At 44.0% G+C, this 24,003-nt stretch overlaps 1 protein-coding gene across 1 annotated transcript in view; it reads right to left on the bottom strand.

Annotated features, from left to right (window-relative positions):
- The window catches only part of PI4KA (phosphatidylinositol 4-kinase alpha), a 93,454-nt gene extending 69,874 nt beyond the window's left edge, over positions 1-23,580 (bottom strand). Inside the window, exons 1-12 of the mRNA XM_028710583.2 lie at positions 23,320-23,580; positions 15,346-15,462; positions 13,953-14,046; positions 12,736-12,824; positions 10,751-10,823; positions 8,814-9,073; positions 7,326-7,392; positions 4,404-4,552; positions 4,062-4,127; positions 2,417-2,513; positions 644-835; positions 129-229 (exon numbers count right to left, since the gene is read on the bottom strand). Coding sequence (XP_028566416.2) covers positions 129-229; positions 644-835; positions 2,417-2,513; positions 4,062-4,127; positions 4,404-4,552; positions 7,326-7,392; positions 8,814-9,073; positions 10,751-10,823; positions 12,736-12,824; positions 13,953-14,046; positions 15,346-15,462; positions 23,320-23,487 — 1,473 coding nt within the window. The 5' untranslated portion in view covers positions 23,488-23,580. The remainder of the gene's footprint in view (positions 1-128; positions 230-643; positions 836-2,416; positions 2,514-4,061; positions 4,128-4,403; positions 4,553-7,325; positions 7,393-8,813; positions 9,074-10,750; positions 10,824-12,735; positions 12,825-13,952; positions 14,047-15,345; positions 15,463-23,319) is intronic.
- Between the last annotated feature and the right edge of the window lie 423 nt (positions 23,581-24,003).

Here is a 24,003-nt window from a genome sequence, read left to right as displayed (position 1 = left end):
GGGATTCAAACCACCGACCTTCTGATCGGCAAGTCCTAGGCTCTGTGGTTTAACCCACAGCGCCACCCGCGTCCCAAAATAAGAGCTTACACCATACTTAAATAATCATTTCAAAATTACTAGCATACCTGTAAGCAGCAAATCAGAAGAGGCAGGTGAGCAATGATTACTTTGCTGGAAGTCTTGGACTGCAGTTTCTCCGACAGTTTAATGCACAGGTTTTCTGCCCCTTATTTGCAAAAGAACAAAAGGATATAAAAACATGCTTGGCCATCTAAGGATAGTTTTTTCTTTTCTTTTCTTTTGACAGCTACGACTTTTATGAAGTCCGCATGGAAGAATGAATGATTAATTACTAGCTTTCTCTTGGGGGAAAAAGGCCAACTGAATTGCGTGTTTCAAAAGACACCCAAGGAGGCTTTGAGGCAAACTGGGGGAAAGTGCTAGATAATGAATTTTGTGGAAATTTCCCACCAGGCAGGAACGCCCCTCCACCCCCAAAACTTGGATTAAAAGCTTTTTACAAAATGTCATGCAGGGTTGGGGATTGTGGGGGTTTAAATGCAGCCTACCAAAAATAGCGCAAGCTATTTTGTCAGAAACTTTTAAAATATTTTTTAAAAAAAAATATGCTTCAAGACACCTTGCTCATCCTTCACAGCCCACACCATGAGATCCACACAAGCAGCGTTAGCTTGGCAACGTAGCTTCAGAGGATTCAGCTCATTGTGTAATCTGTCTACGTCGTGAAGGAGTTTCTGGAGCTCCGACTGGCTGCTGTTGAACTGTTCCAGCACAAAATCATGAATTTCCTTCACAAACGAGGTTGGGAGATCTGAGAAGGTAAAGAGAGGGGAGGGGGAGATTAGATTCTTACAGTGGTCACCTCTCAACTGAAAGGAGGAACAAAAGCTAAAAGCTGGTGAAATACGACGGCACTTTTCTGAAACAAGTTTGTTTCAAAGTGTAAGGCACCAGTCAATTGATAGGCTTGCTACCTAGTCTATTCCTGAGGACTTAAACCATGGGTAGGCAAACTAAGGCCCAGGGGCCAGATCCGGCCCAACTGCCTTCTAAATCTGGTCCATGAACGGCCCGGGAATCAGCGTGTTTTTACATTAGTAGAATGTGTCCTTTTATTTAAAATGCATCTCTGGGTTATTTGTGGGGCATAGGAATTCGTTCATTTCCCCCCAAAAAATATAGTCCGGCCCCCCACAAGGTCTGAGGGACAGTGGACCAGCCCCCTGTTGAAAAGGTTTGCTGACCCCTGACTTAGACTATTCCTTAATCCCTTTCTGCACCATCATTCACCCTAAAGACATTTGCATGCTACAGAGCAGCGATTCTCAAGGGTTTTGAAGCCTAAGAAAAATGGAAAGGGAAAAACTGAAGGAATTAATAGAACAGGGTGGCGAACCTGCAGTCCTCCTAAAATTGTGGACTACAACTCATATTATCCCTGACCACTGGCCATGCTGGGAGTGTAACAACATCTGGAAGGCCACAAGTTCCCTTTCCCTGAGACAGAGATTAGTACTGAAGTGATGGGGATTGAAGTTAACTGACAAGAAATAGCCCAGAGATAATGAACTAAAGGAAAGGCTTTGTGAAAAAGTGTCTTATTTAAAAGTCTTAAACATAAGGATACATAAAGACAAATAAGCATATACACATTTAGAAGGACTACCATAAAGCACCAGAGGTTTTTATATAAAGCAGCAAAGTTATTTTTAGCTTACAGTAATATATCTTGAATGATAGTAATTTAATTTTTAGATATTTAGAGCACTGGAGATACTTGGCTTGGCAGGCGCCTGGTTCACACGTCATGCTAAGTCAAACTATAGTTCATCACAAACTCTGCCTCCTCTGCTTGCTCTGCTCTGCTGTGCTAAGCCATGGTTAGGCTCAACATGTAATCTGAACCTGAGCTCATGGCTTAGTTCCTCATTATGTCCAAATTTAAGGAACTAGGGCTTATTTAAACTGTGGTTCAGGACACCAGCTTTACTCTGGCTTGCTCTAACAAACTATATTTGAAACTAAGGATGGGGAGCATGTGTCCCACCAGATATTGTTGGTCTTCAACTAACAACAGTCCCAGATGACTCAGCTGACGGTCAAGGAGGACACAAGCTGGAGTTCAGCAAAATCTGGAGGGTCATATCCACCCTGGTTTCCTAAGTTTAGGTATAATAGGAAACTGAAGATTGTTTAAAAGTTGAACCACAGGTTTTCTGACCTCCTCCTCGCAGCTGCACAAGAAGAAGAAAAGGGAAACTGTGTGAGTCCAGTTCATTCACACAGCTGGTTATATTTAAGCCGGTCCACAATGCTAAGCATGAAACTCATATACAGTACTTGCAATTCTCTTTCGTCACCAAGGGTAAAAGCTTATCAATTCAAATATCACCTTTCATATAGTACAACGTGTCTCTCAGCATCTTGAACTGGGTAACATAAAGTGGGTCACTGAACATTTTGTAGAACAAATCTGCATGGGGATTTTCCTGTAAAACGGAAAGAGAGTTGTAGTTACGTACAGCCAATTTGAAAAATCAGCTGGAGAGCAATATTGGAACACCAAAAGCTTTCTTCCAGGATTACACTCTGGAGATTAATTGAGTTTCCTCTTCCCTACTCCTATCTTCTTCCTTGTGCTTTTACTGAGCAGTTTGGGGCAAAGACCTGCCCCCACCCCCAATTCTTTATAAAGCACCACATATATGGCTGATACCAGTGATTTTTTTCTTTAAAAATGTTTAGGGGTACTCTCATTTTGACTCAAGAAAAATCACCATTTTATGGTTCAAATCGGGGAAAAATAAATACAGTAAATGGACAAAAGTACAGAGATTCACAAAATGTTTAGGGGTATTCGTACTCCTGCGTTCCCCCACAAAAAAAAGCACTGGCTGATACTATAAATAATTTACAACAGTTATACCATTGAAACACAAGTAGGCCTATGAATGACCAGCACATATATTGCTTTCTGAACAGATTTTACTATTTACTGTATTTTTCGCTCTATAGGACGCACCTGACCATAGGACGCACCTTGTTTTAGAGGGGGAGAGCAAGAAAAAAAAAATCTCCCCCTCTCTGCTCAGCGAAGCGGCAGGAGAAACGGAGCCCCTTCCGTTTCCTTTTGCTGAACCTGAAGCCTCCAGAACGCAGCGGGAACTCACGCTGCACTCCAAAAGCTTCAGGCGGCTATCCCTGAAGCCTGGAGAGCGACGCGAAGCCTCTGGAGCGCGGAGGGAGCGCTCCGTCTGCGCTTCAGAGGCTTCAGGCGGCTATCCCTGAAGCCAAGGAGCCTGCATTCACTCCATAGGATGCACACACATTTCCCCTTAATTTTTGAAGTGGAAAAAGTGCGTCCTATAGAGTGAAAAATATGGTATATATATTAAAAAAGAATTAAATGAGGCATAAATTAAACATGTAACCTATGCTAATCTATGGAGTTCAAACATTACTTCTACACTGCTAATACTATAAAAAAGGTAAAGGTACCCCTGCCCATTCGGGCCAGTCTTGCCAGACTCTAGGGTTGTGCGCTCATCTCACTCTATAGGCCGGGAGCCAGCGCTGTCTGCAGACACTTCCGGGTCACGTGGCCAGCATGACAAGCTGCATCTGGCGAGCCAGCGCAGCACACGGAACGCCGTTTACCTTCCCGCTGGTAAGCGGTCCCTATTTATCTACTTGCATGCGGAGGTGCTTTCGAACTGCTAGGTTGGCAGGCGCTGGGACCGAACGATGGGAGCGCACCCCGCCGCGGGGATTCGAACCACTGACCTTGCGATCGGCAAGTCCTAGGCGCTGAGGTTTTACCCACAGCGCCACCCACGTCCCTCTGCTAATACTATAGATAACCTCAAATTTTTAGGAGTGTCCCCCCCCCATATGTTTGTTAATAATATGTGTGGAAAATCATCTGTAGGCATTAACCTTTTGATTAAACTGTAAGAACCAGGCCCGTCCAATTCACAATAGCAAGCAGCAAACTGAGTTCTTTTAAAAATAATAATGTGGCCAAGAAGTTAACATACCTCAATAACCTCAGAGACAACGGCATCTAAGTTTCGGAGGAGCGAATCCCCAACAATCTGCTTTACCTACATGCACAAAAACAAAGCCAGACATTCTTTCAGTCTTATTAAAAGTGTTGCTTTCTTCAACCCACAAATTAGGCCCTGGCGCATTCTGGCTCAAAGAGGCATGCTAGCATCATTGCTATTTTTTAGACCAGCCTCTGCCAACCTGGCCCCTCCAGATGTTTCGAACTACAGCTCCCATCAGCCCCAGCCAGCGCAGCTGATAGGACCTGTAGTCCCAAACATCTCGGAGGGCACCAGGCTACTGAAGGCTGGCCTAAGTGCCTCGTGACATACCATGTTCAGCAGCTGTCGGAGCATTTCCAGTGGAATGTTAAACTCCTTGTTGCTGATGCCGTTAAAGAGAGGCGAGACGGAGAAGCTGGAACTGATTGTAGAGAAGTAATAATCGGGATCTAAGGCACTCCCATCCGGTAGGTAGGACCCTGTTTATTTTTTTAAAAGGCGGGGGGAGAAGAAGAGGCAGAAAACATTGGAGTTATTCTTTAATTACTGCTTTGCCTATGCTGTCTGTAGCCCATTAATCAAAAGAACACAGAAAACAAATCATACTTTAGGTTAAAAAGTCAACAGGGCTATGCTAGCTCCACTGATTTGCAGCATCTTCATTAGGGGGAGAAACTTTATTTATTTCCATTCAGGAATGGCTTTCTATAAAACACCTCAAAGAGCGTGAATCAAAGCATCAATAATAAAAAATAAGTAATTTCATATATGCATGCTATATATACACAAATTCCAAAACAAATTCAGAATACAAAGGAAAAGATGATGAGATGAAGAACACCCTAGACAGTATCTGCATGATCTCTAGCTGTAATGGGGTATTAACAAACTAACTTACTGGCCTTCAACCAGTGCATAGTTTCTAGTCAATTCGGAGCAGGTGGTGCTGGGATCTAAACCACTGAGCCTCTTGGGCTCGCTGATCAAAGGTCAGCAGTTCGAATCCCTGGGATGGGGTGGGCTCCCATTGCTCTGTCCCAGCTCCTGCCAACCTAGCAGTTCAAAAGCACACCGGTGCAAGTAGATAAATAGCTGTAAACGGCGTTTCTGTGCGCTCTGGTTTCGGCCACAGTGTTCTGTTGCTCCAGAAGCGGTTTAGTCCTGCTGGCCACATGACCCAGAAAGCTGTCTGTGGACAAATGCCGGCTCCCTCGGCCTGAAAGCGGTCCAGTATATCTGAAGGAGCGTCTCCACCACCATCGATCTACCCGGACACTGAGGTCCAGCACCGAGGGCCTTCTGGCGGTTCCCTCACTGCGAGAAGCCAAGTTACAGGGAACCAGGCAGAGGGCCTTCTCGGTAGTGGCGCCTTCCCTGTGGAACACCCTCGCACCAGATGTCAAAGAGAACAACAACTACCAGGCTTTTAGAAGACATCTGAAGGCAGCCCTGTTTCGGGAAGCTTTTAATGTTTGATGTATTATAGTATTTTAATATTCTTTTGGAAGCCGCCCAGAGTGGCTGGGGAAGCCCAGCCAGATGGGCGGGGTATAAATAATAAATTATTATTATTATTATTATTATTATGAGCGCCGCAACCCCATAGTTGCCTTTGACTGGACTTAACCGTCCAGGGGTCATTTACTTTTCCCTTTCTAGTCAATTCTAATTCAGAATTGGGGGGGCCCACTGACACAGCAGCCTCTGTGTGTGTGTGCTGACGGGTGCTAACCTTGAAAAGGTAGGACACGTTAATTGTGGCTTTTCTGCATCAGATGATCATCTTGGAAACTCCATGCAAAATGGAAGTGGAAGCACCTTAAGGATAGTGGGCCCTCTGTTAGTTTTTTTGGCTTTGGGGACATGCCCAACATTGACACTCTCTGGAGCCAGCCCTGGCTTCAGTGGAAGAGTTTAGTGTGGATCCACAGTGGGTTGTTTTCCAACCTAAAGAGGCTAATGCCATTCTATGTTTGCTTGGGTTTCTTTTTGAAGTGAAAGAGAGATGCAGAGAAACAACAAAAGGGGGGGGGGTAAATAGATGCAAAGAGCACAGAGTTCATTTATCTTTAATAGCTGCACAGAAAAAAAGGGTATCAGGTATGGTTTTTTCACCATGGCATGAGAAACTGCACTCGCAATAAAACTTAAGATCCCCTCCTTTCTCATTAGGCATTTTAGCAAAGCTGAACACAATCTGTTTTTGTTTTAAGATTAGTCTGGTTAATCTTCTAAATTACGTGTTAGCTGGTACAACAAAGCTCTTTGCAGCTAAAAACATGGGAAGCAACCAAAGGCTATAGCCTACCCTTAAAACCAAAAGAATGCTGGAAAAAAGCAGCCCACAGTCCAACCCTATCTTTCCGTACTTAAAAGTCCCAATGATTTCAAGGAAACTTCCTTAGAGGTAAATAAACTTTGGACTGCTGCTGTGCAATCTAAGTCTATGCATGCTTGTTGTTGTTGTTTAGTAATTTAGTCGTGTCCGACTCTTCATGACCCCATGGACCAGAGCACGCCAGGCACTCCTGTCTTCCACTGCCTCCCGCAGTTTGGTCAAACTCATGCTGGTAGCTTCGAGAACACTGTCCAACCATCTCGTCCTCTGTCATCCCCTTCTCCTTGTGCCCTCCATCTTTCCCAACATCAGGGTCTTTTCCAGGGAGTCTTCTCTTCTCATGAGGTGGCCAAAGTATTGGAGCCTCAGCTTCACGATCTGTCCTTCCAGTGAGCACTCAGGGAAGGCCTCTGCCTGGTTCCCTGTAGCTTTGCTTCTCAAAGTGAGGGAACCGCCAGAAGGCCCTTGGCACTGGATAAATTGCATAAATTTAACCACTGCCACCCCATACCATCCTGCCCATCAGCCAAGATCTTCAGCAGAAGCTCTGCCCTGGGCCTCTCCACCTTCAAAGACGACTACTTGGGCTAAGGTGAAACCTTGATAGTTAAATTCTCTTCCCAAAGATAATGGGCCTGTCACTGCCATGACCTTTCAGACACCAAGCAAAGCCTGACTTGCTATCTCAGGCCTTTAAGAACAATTGACATTGATCTGCTCTTAGCAATTGTTTGCTTATTTTTAGGCTGTGTTATTTATCTGGTTGCTTGTATTTGTTTTATTAACCTCGATGGTGGGAATCACCCCTAGAATGTTCTTTGCAGGACAACTGTTTTAAGTCATACCATAAATTGGTCAATAGCTCTTATTACGCCCCTATCCAAAATAATTTACACCAAAAAGCAAAAACATACCTTCAAAGTACTGGACAGTAGTGCCTCCGGGGGAACTGGGAGGAGGAATTCCACGTTCGGGACTGACCTGAATTGTAGCAATGGACACAAAATGCGGTCATGGAGAGGTCACTTTTCATAAATATAAAAAAAACCCACACATACTATAATTGAAATTTCCAGAAGAGTAGCCATAGCCCAATTTCCTTGAAGCTGATGGGATTTTGAAAACCTCCAGCAAATCTAAGCATCTCAGGCCTGCATATAAACAAAGATTCCACTCCATCTTTGAAAAAAACAACAGCCCCATAAGGATAAGCCCACACTCCTCACCCTGCAGACAGCTCTATAAGAGTCTATATAACTTCCACACTGAATATTAGATCTGAAACACAGTGGTGCTTTGGTTGTCAAACTTAATCCATTCCGGGAGTCCATTCAACTCCCGAAACCGTTTGAAAACCAAGACGCGGCTTCCGATTGGCTGCAGGAGCTTCCTGTACTCAATCGGAAGCTGCAGAAGCCATGTCAGACATTTAGCTTCCAATGAACATTAGAAAACCAGAACACTTCTGCGTTTTCAGCCAAAGCATATGCGTACCAATTCGTTTGAGAACCAAGGTACGACTGTACTACCCAATGGTAATTAGAATCAGTGGCCAAACCCACCCCATCAGGATATATAATGAGTGTTTCATCCCTTAGAAACTTCCAGGTGTAAAAAAATCTCTGCTTTAATTTCCTCAGCTCTTTAAACACAGAGAGGCTAGGTGGAATTTACAATGAGTTTCTGAGATCATGAATACATCTGTTTCTGGAGAAGATGCCAATAATGGAAGCTGTCCATCTAGCCCAGGCATAGGCAAACACGGCCCTCCAGATGTTTTGGGACTACAACTCCCATGATCCCTAGCTAACAGGACCAGCGGTCAGGGATGATGGGAATTGTAGTCCCAAAACATCTGGAAGGCCAGATTTGCCTATGCATGATCTAGCCCAATATTGTCAACCCTGACTAGCAGTGGTTCTCCTGGCTGGGAGACTTTCCCATCACCTGCCATACTGATCTTTTCCCAACTGGAGATGGCAGGAATTGAGCCTGGGACATTCTGCATGCAAAACATGTGCTCTTTCCATAGGTTATGGGCCCTCTCTAAATACAAGGCCCATGTTTCATATTACAGTCATACCTCAGGTTACGAATGCTGTGGGTTGAGCGTTTTCGGGTTGCGGACCGCACTGAACCCAGAAGTACCGGAACGGGTTACTTCCGGGTTTCAGCACTTGCACATGTGTGAAGAGGAAAATGACGTCACACGCATGCGCAGATGCGGCGTGGCGGGTTGCGAACGTGCCTCCCGGACGGATCATGTTCGCAACCCGAGGTGTGACTGTATACCCCTCGAAATAAGAAAACTAAATTCAGTGATATCCTGTATACTAAAAACTAATCCATGGTTCAGAAAAGAGGTGATAGGTTATTTTTATTCCAAAAGCAACTGAACTAACCTGTGTGATGCTGCATACGCTGCTGGTCTTTCTCTTGAGAGATCCTTCTTGGCAGACGGTCAGCAGAGAATGTGGAAGTATCGACCGGAAGTCATTAAAAGAGCGTCGACGAATACCATCCAACTCATGTGGGGCTCTGAGGGAATGCGGAGTAACTTTAGGGAAAAGCTTTGACAGGAGAGACTCTTCTGAGTTGCTGTAGCGCCCAAACGCTCGTGAAATTCCAATCAGGCATGGCACAGCGTATTTGCATAAATATTCTGGAAAACAAAGTAGTCCATTTATCTTTGGCTTCTGAAAGTTTGCTTCTTCCAATTGGAAAATGCAACATTGGTTTTTAAACACCATTACCGTCACAATGTCCCAGCTCAGACATCATTGGAAACCATTCCTTTTCCTGCTTTGCAAATGTGTTGCAGGGAGACTCAAATCCCACCATTTATCTCCTTCTTTTGCAGCTGCAAGGAAATCAGAAGCAACTGCTTCTGCCTTCAAGCAAACCACAGTTCTCTGTTACATTTGAACTTATGGTACTGTGGCTTGTTTACATTCTACTTACTGAGAGCAAAATCAGAATCAAACTGGGGTTTCATCCTCATCATCACCACAACTTTATTATTTATACCCCGCTCATCTGGCTGGGTATCTCCAGCCACCCTGGGCGGCTTACAGAATATCTAAAAACATAATACATCAAATGTTAAAAACCTCCCGATACAGGGCTGCCTTCAGGTGTCTTCTAAAAGTTGTGCAATTATTTATCTCCTTGCCATCTGAAGAGATGCCGTTCCACAGGGAGGGTGCCACTACTGAGAAGGCCCCCTGTCTGGTTCCCTTTCAGAACCTGAATTGATTTCACTAAGTCAGGCATAGGCAAACTCGGCCCTCCAGATGTTTTTTGGGACTACAACTCCCATGATCCCTAGCTAACAGGACCAGTGGTGAGGGATGATGGGAACTGTAGTCCCAAAACATCTGGCAGGCCAAGTTTGCCTATGCCTGCACTAAGTAGACTTTGAACAAGCCACGGGAACATTTTTTTCCAGGGAACTGCAAAGAGAAGATGCTTCTGATCTTTTTCCCATTTCCATGAAAAAGGACAGAGAATGGGGGCATGTAAATCCAAGGTTCAGCTCTGCTTATTTACATAATGGAAAGCCATGGTTTCCAGTTACTGTATTGTTCGCTCTATAAGATGCACCAGACCACAAGATGCACCTAGTTTTTGGAGGAGGAAAACAAGAAAAAAAATATTCTGAATCTCAGAAGCCAGAACAGCAAGAGGAATCGCTGAGCAGTGAAAGCAGCAATCCCTCTTGCTGTTCTGGCTTCTGGGATAGCTGAGCAGCCTGCATTCGCTCCATAAGACACACACACATTTCCCCTTACTTTTTAGGAGGGAAAAAGTGAGTCTTATAGAGCAAAAAATACGGTACATCTAAACTGAGCCTACGTATCAGCCTTCTCCAGTCTGGTGCTGGAGTTCAGCTTTTATCTGCCCCAATCAGCATGGCCAAGGGTCAGGGGTGATATAGTCCAAGAAATGTGTCAACCTCAGTTCCTAAGAGCCAAAGGGAAGTCTGATGAGGTGAATAAAGGAGCATGGTACCGAGGGAAAGAGGAGGAGTAATTTCTGTATTAATTGTGCACAGTGGTGAATCCAAGAGACAGAAGAGGGAGGAATCTGGACACAGAAAAAAGGAAGAAGCCACTAAGAGGGTTCTGTGGTGAACCACACTCTCAATTTGCAAGAACAAAGGACCACAAGTTCCACTCAGAAATGTTCTGAGGAACCTCAAGGGAGCAGGTTTCAGGGGAAATCAGCCCACTGTGAAGTACACCATACAGCATGAAGGTAACCAGAGAGTGAGAGCACACAATTGAATTTACATTTGTAATAATAAAAACAGCAGCACCTACTGGAACATTTTCAATACCTTTATCCTGGATTTCTGGGGACTGGCACATTCCCAGGAGGACCTGCATCACTTGCAAAATTGCCTCTAAAATCTAAAATAATCAAAACAGGCATTTTTAAAATCTACAGATGGGATGAATTTCAACACTAAGATAGAATGGGAATTTTAGCACTGTACTCTTTAATTTCAGCCAGGTTTTTTTTGGGGGGGGCGTTAATATTTAAAATTAAGTTCCCAGAATATCCCCAGACAACAGAATTACAGTGGTACCTCGGGTTACATACGCTTCAGGCTACATACGCTTCAGGTTACAGACTCCGCAAACCCAGAAATAGTACCTCGGGTTAAGAACTTTGCTTCAGGATGAGAACAGAAATTGTGCTCCGGCGGCGCAGCAGCAGCTGGAGGCCCCATTAGCTAAAGTGGTGCTTCAGGTTAAGAACAGTTTCAGGTTAAGAACGGACTTCCAGAACAAATGAAGTACTTAATCCGAGGTACCACTGTATAAGAAATAACCATTTACAAAACAATTTCCTTTACACCCAATTTCATTGGTGCTCTTTACATGTTAACAAAATGTGTGGAGAGGGAACAGGGTTGTACCCGCCGGCCCAACCCACCAATGTTACCACACCTAGCAGCCCCACTCTTAACTTCTGCATATTTGGCAACAGGTCTGAATGGAAAGCCCACACACGAATAGCTGATGCTCAGTGAACATGTGAAGGAACACTTCCAAAGGGGGCTCTTATCAGGGACACTTTCCTCAAATATGATAATTCACACCCTTCGCATATATGGGCAATCAATTGCTGCTTGATATACAAGGGGACAAAAAAGTAGATCTTATTGACTCTACTATGATAGGATTCTAGAGTCTACTAGATCTTATTTGTCATTTGTGTCAATGAAATCAATGTATGTAAAGTCACCAAAACTGTCTGTAATGGTCTGAGAACTTTGCAATGATCAGCATCATGGCAACTTTTTACAGCATGGTAGAATTATAGTATTATATTATATTAATTATATTAATTATAGTATAGAATTATAGGACGCGGGTGGCGCTGTGGGTAAAACCTAGGACATCTAAAATCTAAAACAGCCTAGGACTTGCCAATCGTATGGTTGGCGGTTCGAATCCCCGCGACGGGGTGAGCTCCCGTCTTTCGGTCCCAGCTCTTGCCCACCTAGCAGTTCGAAAGCACTCTTAAGTGAAAGATAAATAGGGACCGCTTTATAGCAGGAAGGTAAACAGTGTTTCCGTGTGCTGCGCTGGTGCTGGCTCGCCAGAGCAGCTTCGTCACGCTGCCCACGTGACCCGGAAGTGTCTCTGGACAGTGCTGGCCCCTGGCCTCTTAAGTGAGATGGGCGCACAACCCTAGAGTCGGACACGACTGGCCCGTACGGGCAGGGGTACCTTTACCTTTTATAGTATAGTATAGTATAGTATAGTATAGTATAGTATAGTATTAATTCATTGTTTATACCCCACCCATCTGGCTGGGTTTCCCCAGCCACCCTGGGCTGCTTCCAACAAAAGATTAAAAATACATTTAAAACATCAGTCATTAAAAACTTCCCTAAACAGACTGCTAAAAAGGCTGCTGACTTAAAGGAATTGCCAGCAGAAGGGAGAAAGTTTGGTAAACTGTCCGCATTTTAGAAGCCCTCCTGAGTTGCTCCATATAAGCTTTTAGTGTAATTAATACACTGAAGAATGAGAACATTTAGAAGGATTTGTACTATTAATTCCCTGGCGGGGGGGGGGGGCAGAGAAAAAGAAGGAAGACAACTCCTGGTTTCATAGATTATTATTTAATAATTTATATATCTGTTCAAATGTCATTACTTAAGCTGCCTTAGTCAATAAATATTTTCCAGGTTTGTTTGTTTTTTTAAAAAAAGCTGTTGATACACAAGTTATGGAACTGTGATTAATACAGGAAATGTTTATTTTACTACCCAAGACATGCATGCCCCATTTCCCCGATGAATTTTACCTGTTCTCTCAGAACAGAATCCCTGTAAGCCACATCTGACAACAAAGTCACCAAACAGAAACTGAAGTTTTCTGGAATCGGAAGCATGCCTACAAGTATGGTAAAGACACGTCAAGATTACGACTAGCACACAGCAACAACTGCAATCCATCACAAGTCACAAATTGTTTAAGGTCCAGTTCAGACAAACCATGGTTTATTGGACTGAGAGTTAGTCATGTGCCCGATCCTCATTCCTGCCCTTGCTAGCACACCTTTGAAAAAGATACTGTGATTTATTAAACTACATATTCCCATGGAAAACCATGATTTAAGCATGGCTTATAGACCAGAATATCAAAGCAGCATCAGCTTCTGATTAGTTAACAGTGCTAGTTTTCCAGTTTGGATGTCGTGTGGGGCTGAAAAAGAATCCCCACCACATATTTACACACTTACCTGGGAGCACTGCTTTCTTTTTGGAGTTTGGATTTGATATCCCACTTTATCACTACCTGAAGGAATCTCAAAGCGGCTAACATTCTCCTTTCCCTTCCTCCCCCACAACAAACACTCTGTGAGGTGAGTGGGGCTGAGAGACTTCAGAGAAGTGTGACTGGCCCAAGGTCACCCAGCAGCTGCATGTGGAGGAGCGGGGAATCGAACCCGGTTCCCCAGATTACGAGACTACCGCTCTTAACCACTACACCACACTGGCTCTATCACACTGGCTTTGTGACAGTGTGCACCAGTACAGTGGTACCTTGGGTTACAAAATCTTCGGGTTACAAACTCCGCTAACCTGGAAGTAGTTGCTCTAGGTTGCAAGGTTGCAAACTTTGCCCCAGGATGCAAACGGAAATCGCACGCCGGCAGCGGGAGACCCCATTAGCGAAAGCACACCTCAGGTTAAGAACGGTTTCGGGTTAAGAACAGACCTCCAGAATAAATTAAATTTGTAACCCGAGGTACCACTGTACAGAATACCATCACTGCTTTTCTTCGCTACCCATGGCAACTATTTCACACTGGCACCCACAGCACTTTTATCAAAATACGAGTACCAGTACCTCATCTTTTTACCAAAATAACACTGCCTGGGAGTAAGTCTAATTGAACTCAATGGGAATTATTTCTGAGCAGGTATGCATAGGATTGCACTTACAAAACTTAGTCGTTTACTTACAAAAAAAGGGCACCAGGGACCACATTCTGACAACAAGAATGTAAAACCTCACCTCTGCTTTTGCGTGAATTGCTTTCTTCTATCCATTGGACTTTGGAAAGGCCCCTTAACAGCCGGAGAAGATAAGGAACAAGAGTATCTTTATGCTGGAATGGAAAGAGGAAATTTTAGAACCATCTGAATTAATTTACTGAATTAACACAGTGCCATCTATGTACATGGTGCTTTACAAATATCCGGTATGACAGTTCCTGCCCCAAGGTGGTGAGGTCAACAATCTAAAATAGACTCAGGCAAACAGCAAAGGAATACAGGTAACGGAGGGGTGGATAGACAGGAAGAAGATGTGATTATTTCAATTACATGGACTTTGCCTTGGTTATGATAAGACATGGGGATTAGGGGACTGATACAAAGGTCTCCCAGAAAAAGGCAAGCTTTGAGGAGGGACTTAACAGAAATAAAGCACGTGGGTGCAAGGAGGCATTCAAAGAGGCAATTAGTACCAGGCACCAAGCGGAATTGAGTAAAGAGATTTCTGGAGGTGGGACATCTTCAGACAATGGTATGTGGTGGAGCCGAATCACACAGGAAAGGATGCAACAGGAAATAAGCCCAGGGATATATAAAGGGACAAGGCCATGGAAAGTTTTGAAGGCAAAGGCAAGAAGATTGTGAAACTAGATATTGCATGCAGAGGAAAAGGAACAGCCATCTGATTATGTTTATTGCCACACAGCTTTAATATCCTTTCAAAGCCAAATCGCTAACTAAATTTGATGCTACAGATCAAATTAAAACATTCCAGTAGGAGTTTTAATGGAGGCCCTTCTTTGGGTGTCCCCGCCAACTGAGATGCAGTGAATAGCTACAAAGAAAAAGCACTTACTTGGTGGTGGCACCCTGACTGTGGAAAGAACTTCTCAAGGAGGCCCACCAAACACCTACCTAGAAGTGATTTCAGCACCAAGAACAGGGGTAGGCAACCTAAGGCCTGGGGGCCAGATGCAGCCCAATCGCCTTCTCAATCTGGCCCGCAGACGGTCCAGGAATCAGCATGTTTTTACATGAGTAGAATGTGTGCTTTTATTTAAAATGCATCTCTGGGTTATTTGTGGGGCATAGGAATTCGTTCATTCCCCCCCCCCAAAAAAAAACCTATAGTCCAGCCCCCCACATGGTCTGAGGGATGGTGGACCGGCCCATGGCTGAAAAAGGTTGCTGACCCCTGACCAAGTAGATAGTTTTGTTTTACCAGGCTCTTTAAGCTTCAGTATATTGCTTTTATGCTACTCTTTTATATTATAGGGTTGTTTGTTTGTTTGTTTGTTTGTTTGTTTGTTTAGTTTTATGAGGATTTAGAACTTTTTGGAAGCTGTTGAAATGGCAGATTATAAATCCCGTCAAGTAAACAAACATATTTTAGAGTAAGAAGCATATTGTACCTGCAAGTCAGACTCGATTAGAAAAATTCCCAAAGCAATCACAGCATCTCTACGACGCTCATCCAGCTGAAAGATCCCATGGATGTCAACTGGGCACATGCAGAGTAGTTTCTGTACCTATAAGAAGCAAAACAGGGGGTGTGAAAATATCTATTGTTAAAAAGGCATACTTTCCCAAACATCTGCCAGCAACAGCAGTACACGTTAAGGATTTAAAAAGACCTCGACATTTTCATCCAAAGCTCTAAGCCCCTTCCATACCACCATGCTAAAGTTCAGCAAGCCATTTGCAAATATCAGTAGCACAATCATCTCACCATCCATTCCCTATATACCACAGGAACAAAATGATGTCCTTTTAAGCCATGAGTCCATTTAAAAGTTGTGGGTGGAAGCAACCATGCCCAAGTACTCCTGCTGATGGAGATGAGTCTTAGGATTTGAGTGCATGTGCAGGTTTGGCAACTGCATATTAATGCATTTTGGAGTCCTACACGTCTCCTTGTTAAGGCATGTGCCCTGAAAGGTGGTTTAATGAATCTTTTAAGTAATAAATAAGCAGAAGCATTAGGTAACCAGCAGAAGAGGTAGCAGTATGGAGCACAAGGTCAACATAGGCTGAACAACAGGGACTTGCCTTGGTGGCTAATGGTGAACAGCGGTGGGTGGGTGTGGGTGGGTGGGTGCACAAATGAGCCTCCCAAAAGGAGGAGTTCAGAGCCTGGACATCACCAACAAAGAGCCCCCCAACTCAATAAAGCAGGGTTCCAAACATGGGCCGTTTCACAGGCTGTTGGGTAGTATCAAACAATCAAATGATTAAACAGATGGGTATCAGAAAGACAGATGGGAGGAGAATGACGTTAAGGAGGGTTTGGCGAAGTGAAATGCAAGCACACAGGGGAAAAACAAACAACAAGGTGGAAATAATTTGTCTCCAGGCAGCTGCATCCTTCCTCTTTCCTTTCACCCACGTTAGCTCTCTACAGCAACATTTACTTATTTTATTTTCGCTTGCAATTCTGAACAGCTTTCAGACCCTCCAAAAAGGTGTTTTGTTCATGCAATGGGACCAACCACCCATCTTGGACAGAAGCGCCCACCTCTAAACAAACTAACAATGCAATCCCAGGCATGCCTACTCAGAAGTAAGTCCCACTGTGTTCACTGATGCTTACTCCCAGAAAAATGCATAGAGTCTTATTCTACCAGTAGCTTTTTAGGATCCATAAAGTACTTGTGTATGTTTGTAAGAATTACAAAGAATTACAAAGAATTCAGCCATGGCTCGGTTTTGTAGGCAGAAACTGTTCTTGACCATGCAGTGATACTGGTATTGCTGAGCCAACACATTCTACATGCTCATGGCTATTGCTAAAGCACACAATGTTTCCCAATAAGGTGTGCCTGATGGATTTAAATCTTCACAATTAAACAGCAGATAAACCTGCCAAATTTAAGCATTAATATCTGTGTTCGTTCTCACCCAGTGTTCAAAACAATTTCTGTGTGTGATTGGCGTCGCATGGTGCACAAAAAGCAAGTATTCTCAATAGCCTAGTAGCATTAAAAAAGAGCATAAAATGTGATCAGTTTTTAAAAAATCAAGTGACCAGCAATGCAATCCTATGCATGTTTACTTGGAGGTAAACCACACTGTGTTCAGCTTTACTGACCTAGCATACTACCAGGTATGATACGTGTAGAGGATTGCAGCCCTAATTTCCCCCGAGAGCCAGTGTGGCATAGTAATTAGTGTTGGACAAGGACCTGGGAGAACAGGGTTCAAAACCCCACTCGGTCGTGAAGCTCACAGGGTGACCTTAGGCCTCTCAGCCTAGCCTACCTGTCCTCACAGGGTTGTTGTGAAGATTAAATGAGGAGCAGGAGAACCATAGAACCACCTTGAGAAAAAAGGTGGGATATACAGTGGTACCTTGGGTTACATACGCTTCAGGTTACAGAGTCTGCTAACCCAGAAATAGTGCTATTCTGCAGTCTGAATAGCTATTCTGCAGTCTGATTTTTTATCTGACGGATTCGTCATACAGTGGTACCTTGGGTTACATACACTTCAGGTTACATACGCTTCAGGTTACACACTCCGCTAACCCAGAAATAGTGCTTCAGGTTAAGAACTTTGCTTCAGGATAAGAACAGAAATCGGGCTCCGGCAGTGCAGCAGCAGCAGCAGCAGGAGGCTCCATTAGCTAAAGTGGTGCTTCAGGTTAAGAACAGTTTCAGGTTAAGAACGGACCTCCGGAACAAATTAAGTACTTAACCCGAGGTACCACTGTAAATGCAATATGTAAATGAATTAATAAAAATGAGAAACTTATTTGGAAATAAGAATTGAACAGAACCCAGCATGTTGGATCCAGACTAAGTTACAGTGCAATTCTATGCATGTTTACTCAGAAGTCCCACTGAATTCAATGGAGCTTATTCGCGGGTGAGAGGGCACAGGATTGCAGCCAAAGTTAGTCCCATTGATTTCAATGGGATTTAAGCTTGTCGTGACTAACTTGCCACAATGATTTCAATGGGACATAAGCAGGACTGCCAGAAGTTGCAATCCGATTTAATCTACTTGGAAGAAAGAGCAACTCAATTCAGCAGGGCTTACTTCTGAGTGAACATACACAGGCATGCTCTGCATATGTTAACTTCAGCTACGAGAGGAGTGGGGTGGGACCTGTGGCCCTGGAGATATTCCATTCCAATTCTCCTCCAGTCAGCGCATCGGAGATGATGCAAGTTCTATTCCATCCATATCTGAAGAGCCACAGGTTCTCTACCCCGATCTACAACATTGCAATATAATCCACTTGTTTGTAATGGTAAGTAGGCAAATGGATTATATTGCAAGTTCTAAAAGGAATTGTAGTTTCAGTACTGTTACATAAGAGTACTAAGTGTCTTCCTTGATTAGTACTCTCCCAAACTAAAATTAGTCTCGCCAGGGTTTTGCACCTGAAGGTACTTCTTTCTAAAATTATCATATTAAATTGATTAGGAAAAGAGCCTTCCACAAACGTTATATGCCAATTCATCATACATCCTTAATGATTCATAATATATTTGATTATTCTGGGGTTTAGACCACACACCCCAAAAAGGACCCATGATCTGATTCCAGTAAGCCTGCCCTTACCTAATAGATCTGCACATAACAAGTGACGGAGCTCTGAACAATGTCAAATTGTTCAGGGTTTTTGTTTTGTTTAACACTAAAACAAAACAAACAAGGAAATCAGCTCGTACCTGACCCGTCAGACAGACCTATTGTATATGCTGCATATCTAACTTCATGCTATACCACTACCCCTTTTGACGTTGCCCTGCATTAAACATAGAAGAGAAAAACATGTTGATGCTGGGAGTTCAAACCAATTCAGTGATCCTCGTAACAAACACACATTTTAAACAACTTCCCATCAATTTCATATTTTGTAAAGTAAATCTTATAATAAAGTCCTTCCACTTTCATATATCATTAATTTGCCAAGCTATGCAAAACAACTAAAAAGCTGTAATAAAAAAGTAGACCACTCAATTACCTACAGAACAGTTTTTTAAAAATGGATTTATGTCCCTTGTTTGTTTGCTGATACAGCTTTCTCAAGACTCCACTACTTTTAACCTCATACACTTACAGGCACGCTCAGTTCAGGCATCCCACTAAAAACTCACCAACCACCAGTGAGAATCTAAAACATGATTTCCAAACTTCTAGGCACACATTAGTTTTGAGCTGTCTGCTTTTATTCTCCTTCTGCTCATCACTTCAGTCGCTAGGAGCAGCCAGTCCGGAGGCAGTGATGGCCATAGCTTATCAATTCAAACACCATAGCAAAACAATTAGCACAAACCATGAAGTGCAAACCCACTTCAAATCATGGTTTCTCATGCTGTCAAACACCACAATAGTTATGTTTCCTTAAGCATGGTTTTATGCAAGGTCTTGAACTGTTTCTGTGTTGAATGGCTATTACAGTTCAGAGGTACTATCTAAAATATCTTACACCTGAAACCACTGCTTAGCCCATGGGTAGGCAAACTAATGCCCGGGGGCCGGATCTGGCCCAATAGCCTTCTAAATCCAGCCTGAAGACGGTTTGGGAATCGGCGTGTTTTTACATGAGTAGAATGTGTCCTTTTCTTTAAAATCATCTCTGGGTTATTTGTGGGGCATAGGAATTTGTTCATTTGTTTTTTTCAAAATATACCAGTGGTCCAGCCCCCCACAAGGTCTAAGGGACAGTGGACTGGCCCCCTGCTGGAAAAGTTTGCTGACCCCTGGCTTAGCCTATCCAAAGGGCTGTTTCATGGAGGATGAAGCAAGCTTGTTTTCTCCTTCTCTGAAGGGTAGGACCCAAACCAATGGATTCAAGTTACAAAAAAGGAGATTCCAACTAAACATTGGCAAGAACTTTTTGACAAGAAGAGCTGTTCAACAGTAGGTGATGGACGCTCCTTCCTTGGAGGTGTTTAAGCAGAGATTGAATGGCCATCTGTCATATATGATCAAGTTAAGATTCCTGCATTGCAGGGGGTTGGACTAGACGACTCTCAGGGTCCCTTCCAACTGAACAATTCTACTTCTCTTGTGCAGCAGGGGCTGGTGGTCCAATTGTTGTTGTTGTTGTTGTTTAGTCGTTTAGTCGTGTCCGACTCTTCGTGACCCCATGGACCAGAGCATGCCAGGCACTCCTGTCTTCCACTGCCTCCCGCAGTTTGGTCAAACTCATGCTGGTAGCTTTGAGAACACTGTCCAACCATCTCGTCCTCTGCCGTCCCCTTCTCCTTGTGCCCTCCATCTTTCCCAACATCAGGGTCTTTTCCAGGGAGTCTTCTCTTCTCATGAGGTGGCCAAAGTATTGGAGCCTCAGCTTCAGGATCTGTCCTTCCAGTGAGCACCCAGGGCTGATTTCCTTCAGAATGGAGAGGTTTGATCTTGCAGTCCATGGGACTCTCAAGAGTCTCCTCCAGCACTATTTGGTAAATCAGGGCCAAAGCTTGCTGGCCCTTGAAGAGCTTGGGAATGGTGCCCTGGGACACTGATAGGACCCAGCAGCTGAGCCTGCTAGGACCCGCCAATTCCGGGCATAAAGTCAGTACGTAACAAGAATCCCAAGTCTACTTGTGGTAATGAGAAGGTGGCTTAACCGCTCAAATGTCATATTGCCCCCTGAACCACGCAACCCTAATCCAAACTCATCAGTTAAGAGCCAATGTCCGACTTTGCAAGGATGCCTTCACACAGCAGTGAGGTTTTGAGGTCTTTTCAGGTCTTTCAAGATTCTCTGGCACTCGAGACATTAAATTCCAAATCGCATCAGCCTCAGCCAGCATGGCCAATGGTCAGGGAGGATTAAATTTATAGTCCAGGAGCATATGGAGGGCCACAAGTTCCCCTCAAGTTCCCTCCCCTTACGACTCCCAAGAAAGCCATGTGGAGTAGTGGTAAGTGGGTTAGACTAGGACTTGGAAAATCAGGGTTCAAATCCTCACTCAGCCATGAAGCTCACTAGGTTTGTCACCAACTCTCAGTCTAACATACCTCACAGGGCTGTTGTGAGGATAATATGGAGAGGGGGAGCACCATATGTGCCACCTTGAGCTCTATGGAGGAACAGTGGAATAGAAACACAATAATAATAATAATTACAAAATATTAAAATACAATGGTCTGTTAAACATTAAAAGCTTCCCTAAACAGGGCTGCCTTCAGATGTCTTCTAAAAGCCTGGTAGTTGTTTTTCTCTTTGACATCTGGTGGGAGGGAGTTCCACAGGGCGGGTGCCACAACCAAGAAGGCCCTCTGCCTGGTAACAAATTATCGTATTTTTCCATCTATAAGACGCCCCCATGTATAAGACACCCCCTATTTTGGGGGACTCAGATTTAAGAAATTGGGGGGAAATATATCTGTGCATAAGACGCCTCCCTAATTTTTGACATTATTTTTTAGGGGGAAAACCTAGTCTTATACATGGAAAAATATGGTAAGTTAATTTGGATATGCAGAAGATATTAAAAATAAATTTAAGGAACTGCAGAAAGAGGTGGAAGGAAGTCAAGTTTTGAAATGTTAAAATGATTGTAACATGAGTGAAATGTAGAAACCTGAAAAGCATATTTTATTTTATTTTTTTTAAAAAGAGATCTGCCTCAATTGGAGGCAGAACTGGCACCACTTCAGGCAGGGCTGACCAAAGATATTTCAGCACCTGAGGCAAACCACAAAATGGTGGCACCACTCCCCACCAGAGAAAAAGGGGCGAGTGATGACCTACATGAAAAGCAATAAACATCAGGATCTTCTGCCCCTACGGATCCTGCCGTCTGAGGCAGTCACCTCACCTTGCCTTGTGAGCCGGCCCCCACCACAGGTGCCACATAATACCTGTTCCCACATTTGTCAGAACCTGGCGGGCCGTAGGAGCCAATCTTCACCCCCTTCCCAAAGTTGATGGGCATTGCCATTGATCCATTATGTGGGGCAAAGGAGCCCCAACATTTCGTTCAAATTGTCACCCCTGCAGCTGGCCATTTATCCAAGGCCCCTTGGAACTCCCCGCCTACGGAGACCAAGCAGGAACCTTTTCTTATTTTTAATAAATTTACTTATTTGGTTTTTCGAATTAAAGTTTTAGAATCACATATCCAACATACATCATAGAAATTCCAACAGAATCTCTTGGACTTCCCTCCTCCCCTTTGTGGGTCCCCCATTGTTAGTCATTTCCTCCCACATCCAAATCTTTTATCCAAAATTCACCACTGAACTACAAGTGTTATTCCAACCCTAATAACGATTTTAACTGTTTGCAATGATTTTTTTTAGATAATAAATTATAAATTCCCCCCATGCCTTATTAAAACTTTGGTCTTCCTGATTTCTGATTCTTCCGGTCCTTTTTTTTTTTTTTGCCATTTCGGCATAATAATCCATCAACTTAATCCGAATCAGGCACCTTTTTCTTCACTGCCCGCTTTTTGGCCAGGAAAGATCCTTACTTAAGGCTTAAGCCTACCTGGATCAGGGGTCTAGGAAACTTGAGGCAATTCTTTAGGCGTGTCTTGAAATTATTATTTTTATCAGTGCTTTTTTCTGGGGGTATGCAAACCCCTAAACATTTTGCGAATCTTTGTACTTTTGCCCATTTACTGTATTTACTTTTCCGGATTTTAACTATAAAATGTTGATTTTTCTTTGAGTCAAAATGAGAGTAGCCCTTGCAAGAAGTACCAACTGCGGAAGAATGGCAGATGAAGATGATGGATTTTTCAGAGCTAGCCGACCTGACCGGAAGAGTCCGTGACCAGGAGGAGGAGGAGTACCAGGAAGAATGGACGAAATTTAATGATGACTTAGTTAAATATGTTAAGTTAAATTAATTGGAAAAAGCTTGCAATTACCAGGCTTAGGATTTAAATATGTAATGTGATGAATTAATATGTTTAATGCTGAATTGGTAAGAAAGAAAGATGTTAAGTGATTAAGTTAAGTTTATAAGACTTTTGATTTGGAAAACCGTTAAAAGGATTTGCAATGAAATTCAACTAGGGGGATAGGAGGAAGTCACTTAACAATGTCAATAAGATTAGTTTTAATAAGGTTATGATTTATGTTCGTTTATTTGTGTGTCTATAATTTTGTGAAAATCAATAAAAAAATTGGGGGGGAATGAGAGTAGCCCTAAACATTGATTATTATTAGCACTGATTATTATTATTAAAGGGCTGATGATTATTAAAGGGTTTGCACTTTCTGTTGCAGTGGTTGTTTTGCAAATCAAATATGACGGAATGAAACGAGATAACGTAAGCAGGTCGTCCAAGGAGCGAAGCGCAGACCCGCCCCCGCACCTACGACGTACGCGGTGACGTAAGCGAGACCCCCCACCCCAGCCCTGAGGTAACTGGGAGCAGCGGGCAGTCGCCTTGGGCAGCGCCTCCTTCCCTCACCTTCTCGAGCGGAGCGGGTCTCTGCACGGCCAGCGAGCGGGCGAGAGACAGCACCGTGTTGAAGTAGAAGCCCCTCGAGGAGCCCGGGCTGCTGGGCTTCTCCGAGCGCGCCGCGGTCACGGCCGCCGCGGTGGCAGCCGCCGCCGTCGCCACGGCCAGAGCCGACATCTTGCGAGGAGCCTCCTCACAGCGAGAGTGTCACTCGCGGCCTCTCGCGCTCCTGTGGGCCCCTCCCCTCATCCCTTCCCTTCTTCTCCCCCGGCAGCCGGCAGCCCGGCTTCGCGTCGGACGTCTCGCGAGAACGGCGTCGGACATCGCGAACCAGCCCCGGCTGAACTACACCTCCCAGCAGCCTCTGTTGCCTTTCTTCCTCCTTTGGCGAGGGCTGTGCTGGATGGGGCTGATGGGAGTTGTAGTTCAGCAGCTGCTGGGGGTGAGGAATAGGAGGCGCTACGTGGGCTGCTCCCGAGGTCCAGTAATATACTATGCACATAGAGAGGCGGAGAGGGTAGAGTAGCGCACGAAGCTGAACTTGTGGTTTGTTTAAATAAATAAATAGCTAGATGGAAAAGCGAGCGACTTTTGGCGTGTTTTCTGTTTAGAAATGGTGATGTGAATTTTAATCTGTTCTAGCATGGTATGTTTTAAGGTATCCTGCATTCCCTCCCCCCTGATCTTATGGTT

Source organism: Podarcis muralis, chromosome 16 (assembly GCF_964188315.1).
Source record: "Podarcis muralis chromosome 16, rPodMur119.hap1.1, whole genome shotgun sequence".
In the NCBI taxonomy this organism is placed as follows: Eukaryota; Metazoa; Chordata; class Lepidosauria; order Squamata; family Lacertidae; genus Podarcis; species Podarcis muralis.
Note: the sequence above shows the minus strand (reverse complement) of the source record. Positions and strands in the feature narration are given on the sequence as shown.